The sequence below is a fragment of the Delphinus delphis genome, chromosome 4 (genome assembly GCF_949987515.2).
Source record: "Delphinus delphis chromosome 4, mDelDel1.2, whole genome shotgun sequence".
NCBI classification, from domain to species: domain Eukaryota; kingdom Metazoa; phylum Chordata; class Mammalia; order Artiodactyla; family Delphinidae; genus Delphinus; species Delphinus delphis.
In genome coordinates, this window is record NC_082686.1 from 67,946,332 (window position 1) to 67,970,163 (window position 23,832).

Consider the following 23,832-nt stretch of genomic DNA (forward strand, 5'->3'; position numbering starts at 1 on the left):
ATTGGGTATGTAAAGCACACAAAAATGGCTGATTTAACAGGGCTGTACTTACTGTACATAAAAAACAAATGATTTTCATGCGGCAATCCTCTGGGTTCCCTACTACGCCTAAATCTTATCCTATCTCCCTCTCTAATTTATGAAGTTATAAACCCAACAGAAATGAAAATAAACCCAATATAGAAGCAAGCAATATATGGCTTAAGTGACTGGAGATCTCCGAGTTGTTTATTAGGCACAGGACGTAAACTTGTACACTTCCCCCAGCAATCCCGGGTTCCTAGCCCAGCCTCCTGTACTACAGCCCCTCCGGGAGTTTCCTTTTCCTGGGGCTCAGCGGCGCTCCTCCCTGCCTTCCCAATTCCTCCCGATCCCCGCTCTGGGACACCGGCTCCACTCCCTCTTTCGCCGAGGTTTTCTCTCCACCGCCCGGCGAGAGGCTAGCCCGGCTCCGCACCCCAGCCCCCTCCTCGCCCGTCGCACCTGCCCCGCCTCCCAGACCGGGGCCGGCTCGCGCAGCGCAGGCGCAGCAACGCGGCCGCGAGGCCGAAGGCGACCAAAGCAACCTCGGCCTCCACCTTCTCTGACGGTATCCGCGCTGGGCAGCGACCCCGCGTGCCGCGCGTCGTAATGGGCTCGGGCTGGAGCAGCGAGGAGGAGCGGCAACCGCTGCTGGGACCCGGGCTCGGGCCTGCGCCGGGGGCTGCTTGGAGAAGCAGAGGGGAGGCGGCGGCGGCGGCGGCGCTGCCCGCGGCAGCCCCGAGTCCCGGGAGGGTGTACGGGCGCCGCTGGCTCGTGCTGCTGCTCTTTTCGCTGCTGGGGTTCGTGCAGGGCCTGGTCTGGAACACCTGGGGCCCCATCCAGAATTCGGCGCGCCAGGCCTACGGCTTCTCTAGCTGGGACATCGCGCTCCTCGTGCTCTGGGGGCCCATCGGCTTCATGCCCTGCTTCGCGTTCATGTGGCTCCTGGACAAGAGAGGTGAGGGGGTACCGGGAGCGCCGGCCGTTGATGTCACCCCTAGGGAGCCGCCTCCCTCGGCTTCGTTTTAGGGGTTGTGTGAGGTGACCGAATGTTGCTGGCATCCCATTCCTGACTAGGAACACTCTGTACCCAAAGCGACAAATGAGGGAAGGCTTCTTTGTAGATACAGTGTTTTCATCGAGGCCAATTATGCAACAGCAGGGATTAAGCGAGCTCTAAATGTTCAAGTTTTTGCATATTTGGACATCAGAGCATCCCCGTGCACGTGCTATGTGTGTTTTTTACACCTGACAAAAATGACTGATGCTTTGATTTCAAAGGGATTTGGGGATTTTGAGGGTGAAAGGTCAGAAAATAGACTGATGATGCTCAGATACAGGGAAGTAATGAGCTGGCTTTGCATAATAGATGACTCAAGCCCAGGAAGAGCTGTTGGAGAACTCGGATCTGACGCTTTGGTTTCTGGCAAATGGTTCTGGAAAATGGTGCACAGCAGCTTTAAAGTGTGTGTATGTGACTAGGTGCAAGTGTCAGTTGAGATTTTTAACTCTCAGATGAAGCTTGCAGATGAATGAAGACTCTCTTTTCATAGAGAATACTTTGGACAGACATCTCACGTTACCACTTGCCAGTATGATTCTGTGAGGAGAACAAAAGGTCATAGGATTGAATGATTAGGCATTGAATTACACCACACAAGTATGGGTAAATGATTCATGATCAATGTGATGTAGCTGCTAAAAAGTGCAGGACAGTTTTAGGCACAGAAGTGTAGTATCTAAAACAAGAGAAATAGTTTGAAATGCTCTATTCTAGTGTTCAGTTCTGAGCGTTAATTTTTAGAAGGCCATGGGCAAACTGGAGAGCTTTAAGAGTTGTGTGACAAGAATGTAAAGGATGTAAAAATCAATGTGTCAGATGAAGGGAATTGGGTGTGCCAAGCTTCAAAAAGAAACTTGAGGCAGAATATAAATATGTGAAGACCAAGTAAATGAGGAATTAGGCTTAATGTGCATAGTTCTAGAAGGAAGAACTAAACTGAGTGAAGTTACAAAGGGCTGTAACTCAAAGGGATACAGGGAAGAACCTTCTAACAATGAAAGTGTCCAGCCCTGGAAGGTGTGGAACTTCCAGGTAGAGCAAGTACTTAGGCAGAGATATGTGCTAGATGCTGAGGAAGGGTTTCTTGTACTGAATGGAGGTTTTCTTTGTTTGGATTTGTTTGTTTTTAAACTAAATTTAGACTTTATTTGGATTTCACCAGTTTTTCCACTAGTGTCTTTTTTTTTTTCCTGTTCCAAGATTCAGTCGAGGGTCCCAAATTGCATTTAGTTGTTATTTCTTGTTAATCTCCTTCAATCTGTGACAGTTCCTCTGTCATTCCTTACAAGGTTGGATAACTTAAGGGGAAATGCTATTTTATTGTTTCTTTTTATTAACTTTTTATCAGGAGCATTTTTCAATATTATTCCCTAAATTTAGCCAGCCTTGTTTTTATGGTACAAAAATGTTAACTTTGTCCTTTTTATTATAATTATATCTACTATCCATGGCCAGATAAATTTGGGACTACCTATTCTCTTTATAAAATAAGTTACTTTAGGAGTTCTTTCAGAGTTTCTATGACTATATGGTGAATTCTATTTTATGTTTTCTGTTGGTTAGAGCAACAAAAAATAAATTTAAAATTCTCTCACTTAGGAAGTGGTTTCCTTTTCAGTAGGAGAAAGCCAGTTTCCTTCCATATGTTGGCTGTCCTGCTACCTATGTCCTCTTTGCATACATAAAAGTAAGTTCCTGGTATCCCTGGGTACTAAAGTATCTTTCTCCCTAGAGGGTAGGTCTGGTCTTCCTACTGCCATGGGTCCACCCAACTTAGTAGAAGACCAGGTATCTTTCTGAAACCGGTTTTGTACCCTCTCAGTCCTTTTCATTTTCCAGCAAGGAGATAAAAGGGGACTACCTAGTGAGATAATAGGAGACCAAAAGTGAGTGTGCCCTAGAAGCTTAGTGAAGAAAATTTCAACAAGGAGATAACACCTAAATTTGTGCCAAGCTCTAGGGAGATAGTCCTCATGGAGCCTACATTCTAGTGAGGAGATCCAGGCAAAAACAACAATAAAATTAAATATTTAGTGTGTCAGATGGTGATAAATGTTTTAGAGAAAAATGTTTTAGAGAAAATGTTTTAGAGAAAATGTTTTAGAGAAAAATGAAACAAGGCAAGAGAGAAAGGGGATGTGATTGGGTGATACTCTCTCTAGAGTATCACAGAGGGAAGGACTTACTGATAATGTGTGTTTGAGCAGAGACCTGAGGGGAAAAGGAAACATACCTTGTCAATTCTGGACAGGACTGTTTTGGACAAAGACAAAGGTCTTAAACTTGTTTGGCATATTCGAGAAAGAGCAATGAGGCTTCTGTGGCTGAGTTGAGCCATCAAGGAAACCACAGTAGAAGGTGAGGCCAGAGAGGTGGTGAGAGGCTGAAATCATGCAGGGCCTCCTAGGTCACTGTAAGGACACTGGCCTGAAGGAGTGAGGAGGGCTCACTCCACTGGAAGGTTTGAGCAGAAGAGTAAAATGACGACTCTGCTATTGTCTTGAGAACAAGAGCCAGAGCAGGGAGACCGGTTGGGAGGCTGTTGGAACAGCTCAGATGGGGCTGATGCTGACTTCCAACTGGGGTGAGAGTAGTGAAGGATTTGAGTATTGTTGATGGATAGGCAGAGGTGGAGTGTGAGAAAAGGGGAAGATTTAAGATGTTTCTCAACTTTTTTAGCATTAGTAATTGGGAGAACCAAGCTGCAGTTTACTGAGTTGTAGAAGATTGTGGAAGGAGCATTTGGGGGTAGACGGCATGCAGATCAGGAATCTGAAATGCCTATTAGATATAGGACAAGCTAAACTGTCAGTTTATTCCCTGAGCAATAGATTTGGGATTTGTCAACCTATAATGGTATTTAGAGTCTTGGAGCTGAGTGACATCACCTGTGGAGAGGGATCTTGCTTTAGAAAACTGAGCCCAGGGGCATTGCAGCATTCAGAGCTTGGGAAGATAAGGACGAACCAGCTAGTGAGGACTGAGAGTAGAGCCGGGTTTAGCAACATGGAAATCTTTGGTATCCTTTAAAAGAATAGTCTCACTGGAGTGGTGGGGGTGAGTTCACGAGTGTAGACATTATGTCAAACACACTTTAAGGGGCAGCAGAGACATGAGGGAGTAGCCAGGGGGAATGTGGCTACTGAGAATGTATTTTTAAAGATAAGAGAGAAAGAAAAAAAAGAGAGAAAAAAAAAGATAAGAGATACTAAAGCATATCTCTGGAATGCAGTATCCTAATGGATCCAGTAGAAAAGGAGAAATTGACAGTGCTGGAGGGAAGGGGAAGAACTGCTGTAGCCATGCCCTTGACTAAGCAAAATGGGATGCAGTCCTCCAGAGTACAAGTAGACAGGTTGGCCTTAGATAGAAGTGTCCACAGCTAATTCTTCAGTAGCAACAGAAGAAAAGGTAGAGTGTATAGATATGGATGCACGTGGTGGGTGGTAGGAGCTCGTGGGAGTTATCTTTGTTTACAGTTCTCAGAAAATAGAAAGCAAAATTACCACCTGACAGCGAGGATAGAAGAACAATTCTTGGAAGATTGAGGAGACACGATAAGTTGTAGTACTAGTTCCTAGGAAAGGAGAGAACACACGGACTAGAAAATTGTAGTGGGATTGTTGGGCAGCTCAGAGGGCCTGCTTTAGGTGACTGGGCATTAATTTCAAGTGAGACCAATCAGCATGGCCGTTTGTTTTCCTCCAGCCTGTTCTGTTGGGCAAGCACAGGCATGGGCAGAGTTGGCAGAGAGAGAGATCACCAGAGTTGCGGTTTGCCAGGTGTGTAGGACTAAGAAAGTGCAGGCCAGGAGTAGAGGATTATGTAGAGAGTGATATAACAGTGGACTACGGGATCTAAGCTGGGTAAAAAAGAAAAGGAAACACCTGAGGTAGATAAGAAAAAGTAGTAGCCTCCAAAATTGTCATTCCCAATCGATGAAGAATTTAGAGTACTAGAAGGAATGAGTGGGAAGGAGAGGAGGTCATGGTTGAAGAATGGGACGCTTGAAATTGGGATTATGTCGTGGACGCAATTAGGGTAAAGATAAGGTCAGAGTATAACAAAGAGAGTGGACAGCCGAGGTAGGGTAGAGGGCATGATTGTGGAATAACAAGTCAGGGGACTGAGAGGGCAGGATATTGAAAGGATCATATCTGGTATTGAAATCACCAGATTCATGAAAGAAGTAGTGTCCTCAGGAGTAGTAACGAGCCAAAACAGTTTCAAGCCATGAGGGCGAATGACGTGGAGGCAGGTATGTGGTGGTCTGCAGACAACTGCAGCAGGGAGTGGTGAGTATGACAGTCAGATAGAATTGGATCAAAGGCTGTTCTGGCCATGATGGATTAACAGGAACTGGATTTATCCTTCCATCTTAAACAACTAAAAACAGAAAACAAAATCAAAGTATACGAAACAGTGGTTTTCAGACATTGGACAAAAGGTAGAGGTCAGTGATCCTTACGATTACTTCTCACAGAGATCTGTAGTTCAAACAGAGCCCCACAGTTTTCCCAAGTCGAGGAGACAGTTGAGAAGTCTTAAGAGGCCACCATAGCTAGAATTCTTAGGGTAGAGTACCAGAGAGGAAAAGGGTTCACAGAGAGAGAGTTCTAGATCTGCAGGGAGTTCCTCTTGAGTCTTCAGCTGGGCACTGATTAGCAGTTACACATGAAGAAATTACTTAAGTCTGAGAAAAGGACTATGAAAAAGGAACAGGCAGAAAAATTCTCGCAGTTCACATAAGGCTGGGAATTGTTCACATTCCCAATAGCCAGAATGGGAAAACCTCATAATACACAGGAAGTTTGGTTGAATACTCAGAAGGGTGTTGCCTCGGCAGTAAAGACAAACAGAGCTCTAAACTAAAGGCTTCTCTGGTTCCACCTAATAAAGCTTAAAAGTACTGCTTGAACAGATTAAAAATAACTGTATCCCAGAACATTGTTCAAAAATATTTAAAGGAGTTGAAAAAAAAAATCCATCACCCAACAAAATTCAGAATTCCTGACATCTAAATCAGAAATTACCAAACGTGCAAAGAAGGAGGAAAATACAACACATAAAGAGGAGAAAAAGCAATCAGTAGAACAGATCAAGAAATATTACAGATGATAGAATTAATAGACAGGGACATCGAAGCAGCTACTGTGAATAAATATACTACATATATTCAAGAAGACAGAACAAAGCATGTTAAGGAGAGACATGGAAGACATAAAAAGTCCAACATTAAATTTCTGGAGATGAAAATGTAATCTGTGTCTGCACAGAAATACACTGGACAGGATTTAAGAGCAGATTAGACATTGTAGAAGAAAAGATTAGCAAACTTGAAGATGTAGTAATAAATACTATCGGAAGTGGAACACAGGAAATAAAACCCAAAAAACCACAGGTATCAGGGAGCAGGACAGTTTTAAGTGACCTAATATACATATTAGAGTCCCAGATGAGAAGAGATTGGTAAAGGGAGAGGGCATGGATTGAGATAAAATGGGGAGGAAAAATTGAAGAAATAATGGCAGAAAAATTTCCACATTTGATGATATCCATAAACCCAGAAATCTAAGAAATTCAAGAATCCAGTTTGAGGAAACAGCATGAAGAAAAAAACCACACCAAGCAAATCTCAGCGTGCCTAACACTACAGCAAGGCACCTCGTAATCATAGTTCTTAAACCAGAGGAAATCAAAGCATCGAGAGAAACCTGGGAGCTTTAGGGGGGAGGGAGTAGCAATGATCTGGAAGGGGCTGGGGAAGCACTGTCCTCAGGGAAGAGGTTTCAGAGTAGTAAAAAGGGGAAGACGGTGAAGAGCTTGAAAATATAGGGATTCTACTGATCCGCTGATTCTGAGCGCTCCAGGAGTCACAGTGGAAAGATCTGGGGGGTTGAGGCGCTGGCAGAGATGAGGTCGGATTTGGGTATGCATGAAGCCCTGTTGGGACGAGGATGACCTGTGAATCTTGGGTCTCTTGTGACCAGTGTGAACAGGAAAAGCAGGCATGATGTGGTTAGTCCTCCTGGTGTCCAAGGCAGATCGGGGTGGCGAGGCCAGGCTGTAGCTGTTGAGGGTAGGGACAGGTGGTCTTGCCAGGCGCAAGCAGAGCTTCACTCCAGCTGATGGAAGTGTGGGGCCTGGGGAGGGTGGTTTTAGCAGATCAAACTCATTTCCGTGTATCTACTACACATAGTTTGTGTGGTGGGGTGTTTTTTTACTTTTGGTTTTTTTTTTTTTTGCCATCATGTTTTTAGGCACCGATTGTGGAGACTCTCTTCCTGTACCCAATAGGTTCCTGGCATAAGGAGTTATCTCATCCATTGGAAGGGGGCTTCCTGCAGAGTCTGGATGCCATATTTGAGTAGAATTGATTTTTATTTTCAATCATGTTTGGTTTTCTGAAATTATTCCCGTACCTTTCATCAGATGGTTTTTGCACTCACATCCTAGTACTGTAATCACTTGGGATCTATTTATATGAAGGGCCTAGATGTCTCATAAGCATATTTTCCTGGGGTCCTTATACCTCTCCTTCCCAAAGTCAGTTGTTATCTTTTTGATTACATGGAACTGCAGAGCCCTGCTTTATCAAGATCCAAATGAGATCAAGAAAGCATTCTATTCAAAACTGAGCAGCAGCTGAGGTGGATTAAGTAATACTTGGCAACAATTAAAAGTAAGCAAGCCACAAGTTGTACCTGCAAGGTTGCTTTATAATAATCAGCTTTTCACAACTTCTTTATTCTTAAAAGTTTATATTAGCTGTTATATTGTCATATGTTTGATAAAAGTCATAATTGAGTAAAAAAGTGTGCTAGCTTTCAGCAGTTGTAGTAGGAAACCTAGTTATTTGGACCGTAGGGCCATAAACAGGGTCCCACTGCCCACTTGGTGGCTGTTTACCTTAATTACAAACCAAATATTAGAAAAAAATAAACATCATGTTGAATGTAAGCCTTATAGTCCCAAATCTATAAAATTTTATCTCATAGGGCACCCAGTATAACCTTACAAGAGCAGCATTTTGCAAGTTTAGGATATTTATGACCATGAATGTTCTTTTTATTAATTACACTCTATTTCCTGTGGCTATAATGTGGTTTTAAAATCTATGTTCTGTTAGTAGACACAGTAAATGAGCAGTATGTATGCATTACTTGTTCCTGAGAAGCACAGTTTTCTACCGGATTACTTCTGCCAAATTATATTATTCATATTCAGATCATATAAAGCTCAGTTCATATCACAAATTGCCCTCAATGTAGCGTGTGTGTGCCTGATCTGAATCTCAAGTTTATTTTTCTTGCTGTGTTTAATCTGCATAATTATAGTTTTGTTGACTTCCAATTTCCTTCAAGCAGAGAAGCCCTTTGAAAACCAAACATTTAACCGTCTCCCCTTGCCAAAAAAAAGAAAGATCTGAAAAAAAAAAAAGAAAATTTGCATTAAATAGTTTAAGTCTATTCACTGTGAAATGGTTTCAGGGAGGTGCTGAGTTTGGGAAAAATTGTAAGAAATGTTGCCACCTTTGCCACATACTCAGTGTAAGCCACCTCTGTGACTGCTACAAGCAGTAAGGCAGCATTGATCTAGTAATAGAAAAATGCAGCATTCCAACAGTAAGAAGATGTAGTCCTGTTATATTATTCTGCCATAGATAGACTGTTGTGTCTAGTTTTGGTTACCTTAGTTTTTTTTCACATTCTATTTTTAATTTTTTAAAACATCGTTATTGGAGTATAATTGCTTTACAATGGTGTGTTAGTTTCTGCTTTATAACAAAGTGAATCAGCTGTACATATACATACATCCCCATATCCCCTCCCTCTTGCGTCTCCCTCCACCCTCCCTATCCCACCCCGCTAGGCGGACACAAAGCACGAAGCTGATCTCCCTGTGCCATGTGGCTGCTTCCCACTAGCTAGCTATTTTACATGTGGTTACCTTGTTTTTATATTTTATATTCTCTTTTGCCCTGTTATCCATGTAACCGACCATTGGTGCATATTTTCAAAATAATTGATTGTATTTGGAATACAAAGGGAAAAGCTATCTGATCCGCATTATCTAAAACCCTAAACCATGCTTTTTTTTTTTAACAGCATCATTCTATAAGTTGAAAGCCATCCAATGAATCAAGAAAAATTAAAAGACTATTATTGTATTAATAATCAGAGGGTTCTAATGGACCATCTCCTAAGACCCTATAACAAACTTGTTCTCATTATAAGATAAAAGAAGTAATTGGCCACTTGTCATTTTTTGAGAAAATTTAAAGCATTCTATCATCTTAAAAAACTTTTCAGGGGCAGTTTAGAATTTTTTTATTAACAGCTTGCATTCGAAAATTAGAAATTTTATATTTGAGATATAAAACTAAAATACCTTGTCTTTTAAAATTATTTTCTATATTTTTTATTGTTATATCTGAACAAAGCATTCTAGCCATTCATTTTGAAAAACCGGAGCTAATAGAACTTTTTCCTCTATCCTCGATGTGATCATTCAAGTTTTCTATTAAAGTTAGAATCATTTCATTTTCAGCATGAGAGTTTTTTTTCCCCCATATTGGGAGTTATAGAGTAAAGCTTTATTAGAATATAATACCAGTATGACTGAGTAAAAAATCTTTGTTCTTAACATTGACTTACTTGAAAAGAAAATAGAAAATAATCCAGATATTTTTGTTTCCTTTCAGGTCTTCGGATAACTGTGCTTCTGACATCTTTCCTTATGGTTTTGGGAACTGGTCTAAGATGCATACCTATATCAGACTTAGTGCTTAAAAGAAGGTAAATCATATAAATAACTTAAAATTTTTCTCCACATTTTTCTCTTTCGTTATGAGTATATTATATATGTTTAGTTATAAGCTGTTAGTAAACAGTTCCATTTTTTAGATCAGTAGAGGGTCATATTTATAGTAGCATTTTTTTTCCTGACGTGATTAATTCAGTGGGCATTTATTAGTTGTCATGTGGAAGACACTATACTCGTTGTTGTGTAAATAAATAGAGAACAAGTTCATCTTCACACTATCTGGGAGCTATAACCATGGGAAAATAATAGTATAACATAAGAAAGAATAATGTAGTTAATGCCATAGAAGATTTATAAAATTGCCCCAAGAGACTAAGGTAAGTTTTGGCTGAGGATATCAAAAGGAAGGGCTCATGAAGAAGGTGATAATTAAAGTAAGCATTGAAGGATACGTAGAATTTTGATAACTATAGTTAGGGGAATGATATTCCAGGGTAGAGGAACAACAGAAACAAAGGCACAGAGGCAGGTAAGCACAGGCCTCTTCCAGGATGGGGTAGGTAGCTTCATTTCTGTACAGCAGCATTTCTGTACCTGGGATCCATGGATTTATTCTCAGGGGCTGCAGGGTATATGAAGATTTAAAAATTTTTGTTTTCCTTTTGGTTATAATATTAAAAGATTTTTTAACCAATAATAATCTGTAATTAAAAGACATTTTTATTAACCAGGATGTCAGTTTCCTAGTGTTTATCTAACTGGGATCCTTGGATTTGACCTTAAGAGCCATTGAGAAAATTTTTCCCCTTAAAAAGGAGCATAAATTACTCACGTTTGGGAGACACTGGTGTAGAGAATAAGACATAAGAATGGAATATAAAGAGATGAGTTTAGAAAAGGGTATCTTGAATGTGAAGGATATTGATGCCATCCTGTAGAACTGTAGTTTCTCACTGGACAGTTGGGAGCCACTTAGGTTCTTAATCTGAGCAGCAATAGGATCAGATGTATATGAGGTAAACTATTGATTTGAAGTCTGTAGGATTGATTACAGAGGGTTGAGAGTGCCAGCAGGAGGCCTGAAAAGATGCAGTGAGAGCCCAAGCTGGAGTCATTGTTTTGCTTTATTTCTTTGTTCATTTATTAGTTCATTTATTCGACAAAATTCACTGAGCTCCTCCTGTGTGCCAAGCTCTCTTCTGCACATGGGGAATATAGCAGAAAACACAATAGAAAAATCTGTACCTCGTGGAGTTTACATTCCAGTTGGGGAGACTGGCAATAAACTAGATAAATAAGTTAAAGATATAGTATGTGCTATGGAAAGAAAAATAAAATAGGAAAGAAGGATTTGAAATGTCAGTGGAAGGATGGTGAAATTTCAGAAAGAATGGGCAAAATAACTCTTACTGGGAAGATACGTTTTGGGGAGAAAGCTTGAAGGAATGAATGGACAATGCATTATGTAAGGGACAAGCATTTCAGGCAGAGAGAAGAGCAAGTATAAAGGGTGGGAAGGGAAGAGCACACCTGGCAGGGAGGCTGGTGGGGCTGGAGCCGCTGAACCAGAGACTTCATGGGAAGAGTGGTAGGAAATTAGACTAGCGCAGTTATGGGTGGTGGCGGGAGTGTGAGACCAGGTTCTTCAAGACCTCGTAAGGGGGCTTCCCTGTGGCGCAGTGGTTGAGAGTCCGCCTGCTGATGCAGGGGACACGGGTTCGTGCCCCGGTCCGGGAAGATCCGCGGAGCAGCTGGGCCTGTGAGCCATGGCTGTTGAGCCTGCGCGTCGGGAGCCTGTGCTCCGCAACAGGAGAGGCCACAACAGTGAGAGGCCTGCGTACCGCAAAAAAAAAAAAAAAAAAAAAAAAAAAAAACCTCATAAGGAGTTCACTTTTTTCTGAGCTAGGAAATCACTAGCAGCTTTGAGCTGAGGAGGACGATGGTCACAGGCTGCTTTATTGAGAATAGACTGATGTTGAAGGTCTAGGGCAAGAGTGAGGAGACCAGGTAGGGAACCAGTAAAATAAACCAGGTGAGAGATGATGGTGGCTTGAGCCATAGTTATGGCCGTGGTGGTGGTGAGAAGTGGTCAAATTCTGATTATATTTTGAAGGATTTGCCAGTGGATTGAATAAAGGGAATAAGAGAAAGTGAGGAGTCCAGAATTACTCCCTTGCCCTGGGAAGTTGTAGGAATGGAAAGGATAGCACAGATGCGAGAGAGAACATGAGAGAAAGGTATCAGAGGTGATATGATTGAGGTTGCACTCTGGAGACTCTGAAATTGTTGATTCCATTAACAGAGACATGGGGCACAGGAGGAGGAAGGAATGGATTTTAGGTATAAGATGTTGGCTTTCATTTGGAACAGAATTTTTCACTTCAAAATAAATGCTGTTCTTTTTCAAATTTTCAAAATACGTTATCTTTCCAGAAAATTTAGAGTACATGTGTTTCATATTTTAAAAGGCAGATAGCAGAATCATTTGGGTTCCTGTGGAACATTGGTCTTCATTTCCTATCCTTCTGAGTGAGGTTTTAACAGATGAGTTTCATTGTGTTTGAGATGTTCTTAATTTTTCAAATATCCAGTTTTTTTTAAAGCATCTACAGTCTTTAAGTACAGATTTCAGTGTAAGCTTAAATTCAACAATGAGTTCTTTAAAAATGCCTACTGATATTTTTGTTAGTTTTTCTTCTGTTTGTGCCATCCATTCTATTGCTTCTCTCTAATTTTATATCCCTTCATATTCTTTTCAGATACAAAATTATAGGAATAATAAAGAGTTGACTCTGTTGGTAGAGAAAATGGTATGAAAAATAGAGCTCATAAAGAAATGTAAGCAAAGATAGGAAAGGAAAGAAAGAGAAATAAAATAAAGAGTTACAAGAGGGCTTCCCTGGTGGCGCAGTGGTTGAGAGTCCGCCTGCCGATGCAGGGGACACGGGTTCGTGCCCTGGTCCGGGAAGATCCCATATGCCGCGGAGCGGCTGGGCCTGTGAGCCATGGCCGCTGAGCCTGCGTGTCCGGAGCCTGTGCTCCGCAACGGGAGAGGCCACAACAGTGAGAGGCCCGTGTACCGCAAAAAAAAAAAAAAAAAAAAAAATTATGAGAGATTGAACCTTTCATAAAAAGAAAGTAGAAGGTGAATTTTCTGTCTTTGTGCCTTCACCTATAAGGAATGTTAGGATATTATCCCCTTGAAATGAGACTTCACTTTATGTCCATACATTATTTCTTTAGAGCAGTATTATTAACAATGCATATGCAGCTATTAAAATGAAAATGCTGCAATTTGAATGCATATTTTCACTAGTAGTTTCAATAGATCACCACTTTTAAGCTTCAGTCTCCATGACACTGAAGAGGAGGGGATAGAGACCTTTAGTAGGCATTTGGCTAGCACTGAAACAAGTATTTAGCGATCTTTTTCTGTGCCCTGTTCCACTTGGAGCTTTTTGAGCTTCTGACCCAGCCTTCTGAACAGTGTCCCTGCACCCTTTACTTCCTGTATTTTATCTTCTATGAGTCTTAAAGACATGAGAGTAGCAGCTTTCTGACAAGCCCTTTCCTCAATACACCTATTATTACCACCTTCCTAACCGTGGTCTACCTCTTCATAGTATCAATATTTCTTTCATCTGCAGAGTACCAATGAAAATTCAAGAAAAATTATTTTGCCACTTTTATTAACATCACAAATAAATAAAGAACTTAGAATAATGAACTATAAAGCATGTTTTCTATGATTGGGAAGCAAATCATACCAAAAACATTACAGGTGGCATTGCTCTATCGCACCAGATGGCATTACTTTATAGTGTGAAATACGATATAGCATGCCCAGTAAACAATTTACAAACTTCTAGAAGGTGAACTTATAGTAGGTCATATCTGCTTTTAATCATAGGGTGTATCCAGTGATTCTCATAACATTATCTTTCAATTCAGTGTAATTTTCATTAATATTAACAATAGATTACTAACATGCGTTAGATAGTTAAATAGTATGGTTCTAGTAAACACAGATTTTCTAGAAATACACTCCATTGTGAAATGCTTTGTAGCTGGCAATATTACGTTTAAAATGACCATACTAGAAAAGACGAATTGTTTAGTAAATGGTTTTATGATAATTGCTCAGCTATCTGAAAAAAAAAAATGAAGAGCCCTAAATCTCTGCCTTACCACTTAAGTAAATTCCAATTGGATCAAGTATTTAAATATAAAAAATGAACCATAGAAGTATTAGAAAATGAGACTCATTTTTAATAATCTTAAAATGGGGAAGACCTTCCAACTAAGACACAAATCCCAGAAGCCATAGAAAAGCTTAATACTTTTGACTACATAAAAATGTAGAATATCTGCATGATTAAATACACTATAAAACAAAGTCAAAAGGCAAGTTAAAAACTGTGAAATGTTTGCAACAATAAGACAAATGGATAATTTCCTTAGTTGAAAAGAACTCTGTTAAATCAATAAGAAAAATAGCAAGTCAGTAGGAAAATGGGTAATAGATATGAGCAAGTAATTACAGAAATTGAAATACAAATCTTAAGATGCGCAACCACTTCATCATAATTAAAGAAATGAGGGCTTCCCTGGTGGCACAGTGGTTAAGAATCCGCCTGCCAACGCAGGGGACACGGGTTCGAGCCCTGGTCCAGGAAGATCCCACATGCCACGGAGCCACTAAGCCCATGCGCCACAACTACTGAGCCTGCGCTCTAGAGCCTGCACTCTAGAGCCCGCGAGCTGCAACTACTGAAGCCCGCACACCTAGAGCCGGTGCTGTGCAACAAGAGAAGCCACCACAGCGAGAAGCCTGTGCGCCGCAACTAGAGAAAAGCCTGCACACAGCAACGAAGACCCAACGCAGCCCAAAATAAATAAATAAATAATTTTTTTAAAAAAAAGAGGCAAACCATTTACAAAAATAATTAAAGAAATGAAAATTAAAAGAGCAATAATATGTTGTTTATTGGCAAAGATGAAAAAGTATGATGATGTGCTGTGTTGCCCGGGGTATAGGGAAAAATAGGCATTGCTGATGTGCAAGCAATTTGGGGCATCCTATTTAGAGGGCATTTTTGCAGTATTTATCAAATTCAAAATGCACATGTCCTTTAACCCAATACTTGTCATTCTAGAAATTAGCCCACATATAAAGCTCTACCAGTTTGTAAGGAAAATCACATTTGTGTGGCTTTGCCTGTAATAGCAAAAGGCTGGATGCAACCCAAACGTCTTCCACCAAGGACTAGTGATGGTGAAGTATATAGTGGAATAGTATGTAGCTGTGAAAAGGAGGTGAAAGTTCTATAAATGCTGATTTGGAAATATCTCCAAGATACATCATTGAGTTTTATAAAAGACAAAGTTTTTAATGTTATGTTTAATATATTCCTACTTAGAAAAAAATGGGAGGGATGTATTTGGTAAGGACTGTTTCTGAAAGAAACCATTACCATTGGTTGTTTCTGAGGAGGAAGCCTGGTAACCTGGAAGTCTGGGGTGGAAAGGAGATTTACTTTTTGTTTTATACTCTGTTCTCTGCTTGAGAATATTTTTACCATGTGAATATATCACCTTTTGGACTGAAAACACTAGTTAAGAGAAACTAAAATGGACACATCAGATCTTCAATAATGAGAATAAGAGAAGGAAAGGCAAGGAAGGGTTATATGTAAATTTCCCCAGTATAGAAATATAAACCCTTTGATATAAAAATGAACAATTGGTAGATTTAAGAACGAAGACTCTTCTCTGTAAAACACATAGGATTCTGATCAGTGTGTTCTAAAAGTATGGTCCACAGATAAGCTGCTTATTAAAAATACAGATCCCTGGGCCCCACCCCAGTCCTACTCATTTAGTCTTAACAAGTTCCTTTAGTTAATTTTATACTCATTTTAAGTTTGACAACCTGACTGCCCTAGGTGCGTAGCATCCTCACTTTAACTAGTAACTGCATTGTGCTTGCCCATCCTACAGTATAATCACATAATATTTTTAATGTCTTATTTTAAAGCAGATTCTATTTAATAGTTTTATTTGCAATTTGACTCTTAAAACTCCAGAGGTCAGATTTCATGAATATATTTCTCCATGATGGTCAGCTGGGATTCAGATAAGAAAGATTGGTAGGAGATTAACTCCTCATAATAAGCATTTAACAGGGGAAAAAGCCAATAGAAGATATGTAAAGTGATCTTTAGAGTTTTGGAAGATACTTTTTTTCCCTTTTGATTGTCTTTGGAATGTGATTATTTCTGAGACATTTCTTCTAAGGACCTATAATATCATATATGAATTTTTAAATTTACTTTTTTTGTTGTTAAATATACATATAGAAGAGTACATAAAACATCTATGTACAGTTTAGTGAAATAATCATGAAAAAGACAGCTATGTACCCATCACCCAGGTTACAAATCCAAAAATCCCCTGAGACCCCCTCCCTGATTTATAACCCTGTCTCTCCTTACTGTACATAATCATAATCACAAATGTTGATAGGATTTTCAGAGTAAACTGAGTTGAAAGTTATGGAGAATATATTCAAAGTCTGTTGCAAATGTCTGTTTATTCTTTTCTTCTGAATAAAGATTTGCCATAGATTTTCTTTCCTATTAATATGGAAAGGCACAAACAAGTAAAAGATTATTTTATCTGCAACAGAATGATTACAGGAACAAAATAGGCCAGAAGTAGACATTGGTAATAATTTAACATATAATAATAAACACATAAATCAGTAGGGTTACTAAATAAAGCATATTTTATTAAATAGATCTATCTATTATGTGTTTGGGCAAATTGGTTACGTATTAGAAAAAGAAATGTGGATACTTAACCATACAGCGTGCATTAAAATATATTCCTGATGGATTGATGAGCTTCATAGTTAAAATGAAACAGTGTAAGGGAAAATTAATCTTATCCCTAAAGAGATTGCTTTTCCAAGTATAAAGACAGTGAAAGAAATCATAAGGGAAGCATTTGTAGATTTGACTACATAAACATTTGAACCCTCATGTTTCTAAAAGAAATCATAAAATTAAAATACAAACTAGGAAAAATATGTGTTGCAAATATGATATCTAACTTATAAAATAATATAAAAATATAAGCACTTCTGAAAAGAGAATGGGAAAATGAACATAATAGACATTCTTAACAAATGTTGGTTTGCAGATTTCAGATTTCATTATTTAAATTCATAACTGGGCAGTCAGCATTTATTGACAGTCTGTATTTGTAAAGCATAGGCTAAGCTGTGTAAAGAGATAAAAAAATACACAAGCTCAATAAATAGAAGTTTATTTTTCTACCAAGAAACAGTCTAAAAGATAGTGGGCTGCTCCAGGCATGTAGAGAGCTCTGTTCCAGGGACCCAAGTTCCTTTTCTGTTGTTCTAACATCCCCTGGGGTGATATCCTTGTCCAAGTGGTCAAAGCTGGCTCATCATCAGTGCTTTCATTGTAGCCCACAGGAAGGGGAAATAGGACATGCAGGGCAAGTGACTACGTCTTTAGGTGATGACTAGGAAGCTGTATGTATCAATTCTACTCACATCCCATTGGTACAGACTTAGTACATGGCCACACGTATCCGCAAGAGGAGCTGAAAATGTAGCTCAGCAGCCATGCCCCCAGTTAAAATGCAAGGATGCTTAAAAAAAAAAAGATATAGCTATCACAGCATAAACAGAAATAATGGTACAAGGCACTAAATTGGCACTAAATTAAGCAGTACTCCTCTGGGTAGGAAATCTCAGCTAGAAACAAGTACTTCCTGTTAGGAAGATTGTGGAAGTCTCATTTTTGCCATGGAATGTCACATTTGATTTCTTTTTGTAGAAGTGGGAGGATTTGTTCTCTGTCCCAGGTAACAAAGTTGGTTTGAAAGTAATTTTAAGAAATAACAACAAAAAATGCATGGATGCTGTAACAAAAGAAAGGGAGAATGGATGTAAGGACACAGTTAGTAGTCTCTGCTATCAAATGTCTCCATGTATCCAGGTACCCCCTCTTCCCATGCAAAAAACATATTCATCTTTCCTCAAAGGATAAGACCCACAGTCCAGTCCAGTTATTGTGTCCAACTCAAAATCCAGAGTCTCTGGCTTCTATCAGGTCTTTGTGGTTCTCTGGGAGTGACCCCTTTGATTGTTCTTTGTGATTTTGGCTTTATCCTCGGGAAGGCTCTTTTTTGGTCCATTCTTCTTAGTGAATACACCTGAAGTTGGAGGCTATGCCATTCTTAGGGGCTACACAGCTGTGGTGTTTCACTTTCTGCCTGATACTGATTTGGGGACCTCAGGATTACTTTAGGAATCAAGCATCTTAAAGCTTCATAGAACCGTTTTGCGGTGTCTTTGGTGATACACTTCCCTCAAACATTTAGTAGGCTTCTCTATTTACATCCAGTGGGTTCATGTAAAGGTAGCCACATCCAAAGATTTTTACTTATGGCTGTGTTTCTTACACCTGCTGAATCTCCTTTCCTTTACTCCTTCTGTGCTCAGCTCATCCCTTTTCCCTCAATTTCGTGGTGGCTGCCAGGATGCCATCTGATAAAAGGACTGGGTAGGAAAATAACACCTTTAATTTGATCTTTGCTGCTAGACAGGCTCTGAAGGATGTTATTTCCTGCCATTTTAGGATACAGAAGCAACCTGAGGCTTCAAATTCCTGGATTCTCATTAAATTTGGATAGTAGGCCTTGGGCAGAGAGAAACCCCCTTAGCAGAGCTCTTGTCCCTTCCGTCTGTGCTTGCAAACCAGCTACCACTTGCCTGGCTCCATCTCTCTTGTAGTGCCATCCTAAAAGCGGCAAGGGGCAGGAAACAGAGTAGTGTTCTGATTTTTTTCCAGCCAGTTCCAGGTAATCACAAGCAGTGGTTTTGCTGCATCTCACAAGTCACCTGCCTTTTCAGCCTGCAGCCTAACCACTAAATCAGTGCCAACTATGTTATGCCTTTCTGAATGCAGAATTCTAATTCTGGAGCTAATTTCTCCATCAGGGAACAGTTAAGCTGTTATAGTGAGGAGTCTCAAAATATAATGGCTGAAACAAGATAGTATTTCTTTCTTATGTGATAGTCCAGAGTTGGCAGGTGGGCCAGGGCCTAGGCACCTCTGTTCTACAAAGGAACCTAAGTTCCCTCTATCTTGTTGCTTCCCTAGGGAAATGCCTTGGCAGGACAGTCCAGAGTGGATTTATCCACACTGTAGTAACATTTCATCCCACAGGAAGAGGGAGAGGGAGACCAGGGAGAGCATTTTATCCTCAAGGAGGTGACCTTGAAATCCTCCCACTCTCATCACATTGGCCCAAACTTGGTAACAAGACCCCACCTCACTGCAGGGGGAGCTTGGAAATGCAGACTGTAGCTCACCCCAGCACAGACTTGGGGTGCTCTGTAATTAAAAGGAAAATAGAGAGAATGGACACTGGGGGATAGTTTATTGTCTCTACCACAGGCAAACTGGCTGTTTAGGGGGAAAAGTTCAGTTTATATCCTCTTTTTATACCATGCATCAAAATAAATTCAGATGAATTAAATGGTTAAATATTTAGTTGGAAAACAATATATAGGAATATTTATCTGATCTCTACATAGGAATTTTTTTCTAAAGCATGAAAAACAGGAAAATTATAAAGAGAAAAATTGATCTGACCACTTACAAACTGTTGAGTGTACAAATTGTTAAGCTTAAAACAAAATTGACCAACAGGAGAAAATATTTGTCAAAATAAGGGCAAGAACAGGTAAATAATACAAATAAATATATTAAGCACTCATTGAAAATAAGAAAAATTGTAATATACCAATGGGAAAAAAGACCAGTAGTCAAAAAAAGAAATGCAAATTAAAACAAGGAGATCCCTGGACTTCCCTGGTGGTGCAGTGTTTGAGAGTCTGCCTGCTGATGCAGGGGATATGGGTTCGTGCCCTGGTCCGGGAAGATCCCACATGCTGCAGAGCGGCTGGGCCCCTGAGCCATGGCCGCTGAGCCTGCGTGTCCGGAGCCTGTGCTCCGCAACGGGAGAGACCACAGCAGTGAGAGGACCGTGTACCGCAAAAAACCACACACACACAAAAAAAACAAGGAGATCCCTTTTGGCCTTACCAAGTGTGACAGACAGAATAATACCCCCATCCCCCAAAGATGTCCATGTTCTAATACCCGGAACCCGTGAATGTGTTCTGTTACATGGCAAAAGAGAACTACGATAGTAGGTGGAATTAAGTTTGCTAATCATCTGACCCTAAAATAGGGAGATTATCCTGCGTTATCCAGGTGGGCCCAATGTAATCACAAAAGTCCTAAAAGGAGAGATAGAAGAGGAAGTCAGAGAGATGCAGTGTGAGAAGGACTCAAACCACTGTTGCTGGCTTTGAAGACAGAAGAGGGGGGCCAGGAGCCAAGGAATGCAGGTGGCTGCTAGAAGCTGGGAAAGACGAGGAAGCATATCCTTCTCTAGAGCCTCCAGGAAGGAACATAGCCATGCCACACCTTGAGTTTAGCTCAGTGAGACCCATGTTGGACTTCTGATTTACAGAAATGTAAGAGAATAAATGAGTGTTGTCTTAAAGCCACTAAGTTTGTGGTAATTTGTTATAACAGCAATAGAAAACTAACACACCAATTTTGTGTGTATGTGTGTAATTTTTATTTTTCTATTAAACATTTTTTTTTAATTTTTTTCTTTATTTTTAGGTGAGTATTTTTTAAATAGTGGTATTCAATGCTTGGTGAGGCAGGCACTGTTGACCACTACTGATGGGACTGTAAATTGCTACAGGCTCTTCTGAAATACAACTTTGGAGTATATTTCATAAGATCTAAAATGTTCATACCCTCTGACTTATCGACCCTAAGGAAATAATTTGGAAATGGCAAATATTTTTATACAAAGGTTATCACAACACCATTATTAATATTAACAAATAAGTAACAAACATTAGGAAAATGTTAAATGAGTTTTTGTACATCTGTATGATAGACTATCAGTGGAGCTATTAACAATTATGATATAAAGAATGAAATGAGAAATGCTTATTATACACTATAAAGTTAAAATGATTTAGTGCATAAAACTGTATATTCAATTTGATATCTATGATTACCTGTGCCTGTCTTGATTGAGAGATGCATTGGAAAAAAAAACTGAAAGAAAAAAAGACTGAAAAATCAAAATATTAGGAATGGTTATATGAGTTACTGAATCATTGAATTTATGGACTTTTTCTTCTCTATGCACTTCTTTTCTACTACGAGTATATATATAAAATACTTTTAAACTAAGAGGACAAAATAAGAGTTATGAGACAAAAAAAACGTTATGAGACAAAATGGGGGGGAGGTAGGTCTCTCTCAGACCAGGACTAAGTCCATTTTTCTCCCGAGCTTTGCTGAGAGATTATCGTATTTGGCCTTAATAAAAATCCTGTGAGATAAAGTACGTTTGGGGAAATTGAAATGAAAGAGAATAAGTGATTCACCAAAGATTATACAGTTAATAAATTTAGATAAGTCTAGAAGCTGAGTCTTTTGATATCTAACCCAATATTCTTTTCACTGTGTTTTTTAATGAACTTTCTGTAACTGTACTTGATATGTTATTATTATAAGCTTCTTTAGGCCAAGACTGTAGTTCTTATCTTTATATTCCTTTTAGTGTCTGCTGTAGGTGCCTTGACCATAGTAGGTATGCAGTAGATATTTTTAATTGGATCATAATTGGCCAAAATTATTAAAGGGTACAAAAGGGAAATAGATTTTCATAAAAGAAAACTGAGGCTATGGTAAAAATCTTTAGAAAGCTCATTCCTTTTCACCATTTCAGTCTGTTTCTCCCTTCCTAACTTCCTTTTTCCTGTAATTAATTCATAGCATCTCTGACCCTTTTTATTGCCTTTTTGGGCTAAATAAAGGAAAACTACTTCTAGCACTTTAGACCATTTTCAATATCCAGGAAATCCTGTAACACATGAGTTTATTCTCATGCAGGATGATTAGGAATGGGGAATTGGGAGAAAGCTTGTGAACCATTGGCATATTGAGTGTTAGAGATAAGTATTCTTATTCTAAATCATTTCTCATTAAAAATACATAGAATTTAAGTTAAGAATGCTGGATTTACACTGAGGAAATACCTGCTCAGTTTCTAAAAAGCCAACTCGCTAATGTTATCCCCAGTGCTAGTCATAATAAAGGTTTATAAAGTACATCTCTGCATAGAATAAAAATATGCCAGCCCATGCACCGCCACAAAGAGTAACGCCTACTCACCACAACTAGAGAAAGCCCATGTGCAGCAACAAAGACCCAATGCAGCCATAAATAAATAAATAAATAAATAGCTAATAAGAACCTGCTGTATTAAAAAAAATTAAACTTAAAAAAAAAGGGGGCTTCCCTGGTGGCTCAGTGGTTGAGAGTCCGCCTGCCGATACAGGGGACATGGGTTCGTGCCCCGGTCCGGGAGGATCACACGGGCTGCAGAGCGGCTGGGCCCGTGAGCCGTAGCCGCTGGACCTGTGCGTCTGCAGCCTGTGCTCCGCAGCGGGAGAGGCCACAACAGTGAGAGGCCCGCATACTGCAAAAAAAAAAAAAAAAAAATTTGTGGACTGGTGAAATCACTTTTAATTTTGATTTCTAGTCCTGGCTTAGCCATTAGCTAGTTATATGACTTTGAAACTCCCCTCACAAATAATTTTTGAAGAAAAGAAAGTTATAAATAAGTTATAAAATAAGTGTGATTTTAAATGTATTATTAGCTTTTCTGGAACTCGGTTTTCCTATAAAATCAAGAGGGTGGGTTATCTAGCTGAGGTTTGAAGTTTCTTCCAACTATAAAAATTCAAATTCTAAAATATCATATTATTTTAAGTAGAAAATAATTTAAGAATCATGGGTATTTGTTCCAGAATGTCAGGAAGCAAAAGGTTGGGATACCAGAATATCATTAAATACAAGCTAAAATGTCAAGTACATGAAAACACATGAACTTACAGGTCTTCAGTTTGAACTTTAGCTATTGGCATTTGTTTGAAAAGCTATAGTATATTGAATAATAAGAAAAGGAATGCAGCTGTGCAGAAATGCCACACTACGTGCCCCTGAGCCTTGGCCTCTCCATGGGCAGGGGCAGCAATTGAGGGCTGAGGTGCCCAGGGCCGTGGCAGATGTGGCCAGGCCATGCTAGGTGTCCTCATGCCTGCCGTGGGCCAGCCAGCCTCAGCAGTACCGACACTGGTGGGCCGCTCCCACTTCCTAGTCTCTACCATCTGGTTCTGCTGATGCTGGAAAAACTCCCAAAGCTCTGATCTAATCTTCTTCTCAGCCCACAAGGGAAATTCCCCTATTTTCCACCTGGCCTGTGGGGACAGTGTAAACTAGGCCTCAGAAGTAGGCAGAAGCTACGTAAGGAGAAAAAAAAGGAACAAAGAAAAAAGACCCAAGGGAGAAGGGAAGAAAAGGAAGTTGGGTGGGGAGGGGGAGACAAGGAGAGGGAGTCAATTAAGGGACCAGTGAGAGGAGACTGGGATGAAGGAGAGCAGTACCCCTGCGCCTTGGCACGTCTGTCAGGGCTTGACCTGTGAAGGTCAGGACACCTGCAGTCTCCTAACTGTGAATATACGAGTATACCCATCTTCATCAGGCATGAAGTTTCAGGCAAGGAAGCAAGAGTTAGACCCCTTGAATTAACTAGTCAGCTTCCAGAGAGCTCCCTTTCTGCTACAGAGCTTTTTGCCCAGGAGACAAAACTACGTCCTCATGCTGCTAACTTCTGCCTGCCCTCCCCGGGTGCACTGTGCTGGAGACAGTGCTAAAACCTTGGCCTCGCTCTAACCACTCTCATTTTCTTTTTCTAAAAGTTTTGTTTCCCAAATATTAATCACCTTGTTTTTTGTATTGCTGAATAGAAGCTTTTTAAAATTTACAAGTGGAACTGATGTG

At 40.0% G+C, this 23,832-nt stretch overlaps 1 protein-coding gene across 1 annotated transcript in view; it reads left to right on the forward strand.

Annotated features, from left to right (window-relative positions):
• The first annotated feature begins 363 nt into the window (after positions 1-363).
• Positions 364-23,832, forward strand: part of SLC49A4 (solute carrier family 49 member 4) — a 91,730-nt gene continuing 68,261 nt past the window's right edge. Inside the window, exons 1-2 of the mRNA XM_060010764.1 lie at positions 364-979; positions 9,789-9,882. Of these exons, the coding sequence (XP_059866747.1) occupies positions 631-979; positions 9,789-9,882 (443 nt within the window). The 5' untranslated portion in view covers positions 364-630. The remainder of the gene's footprint in view (positions 980-9,788; positions 9,883-23,832) is intronic.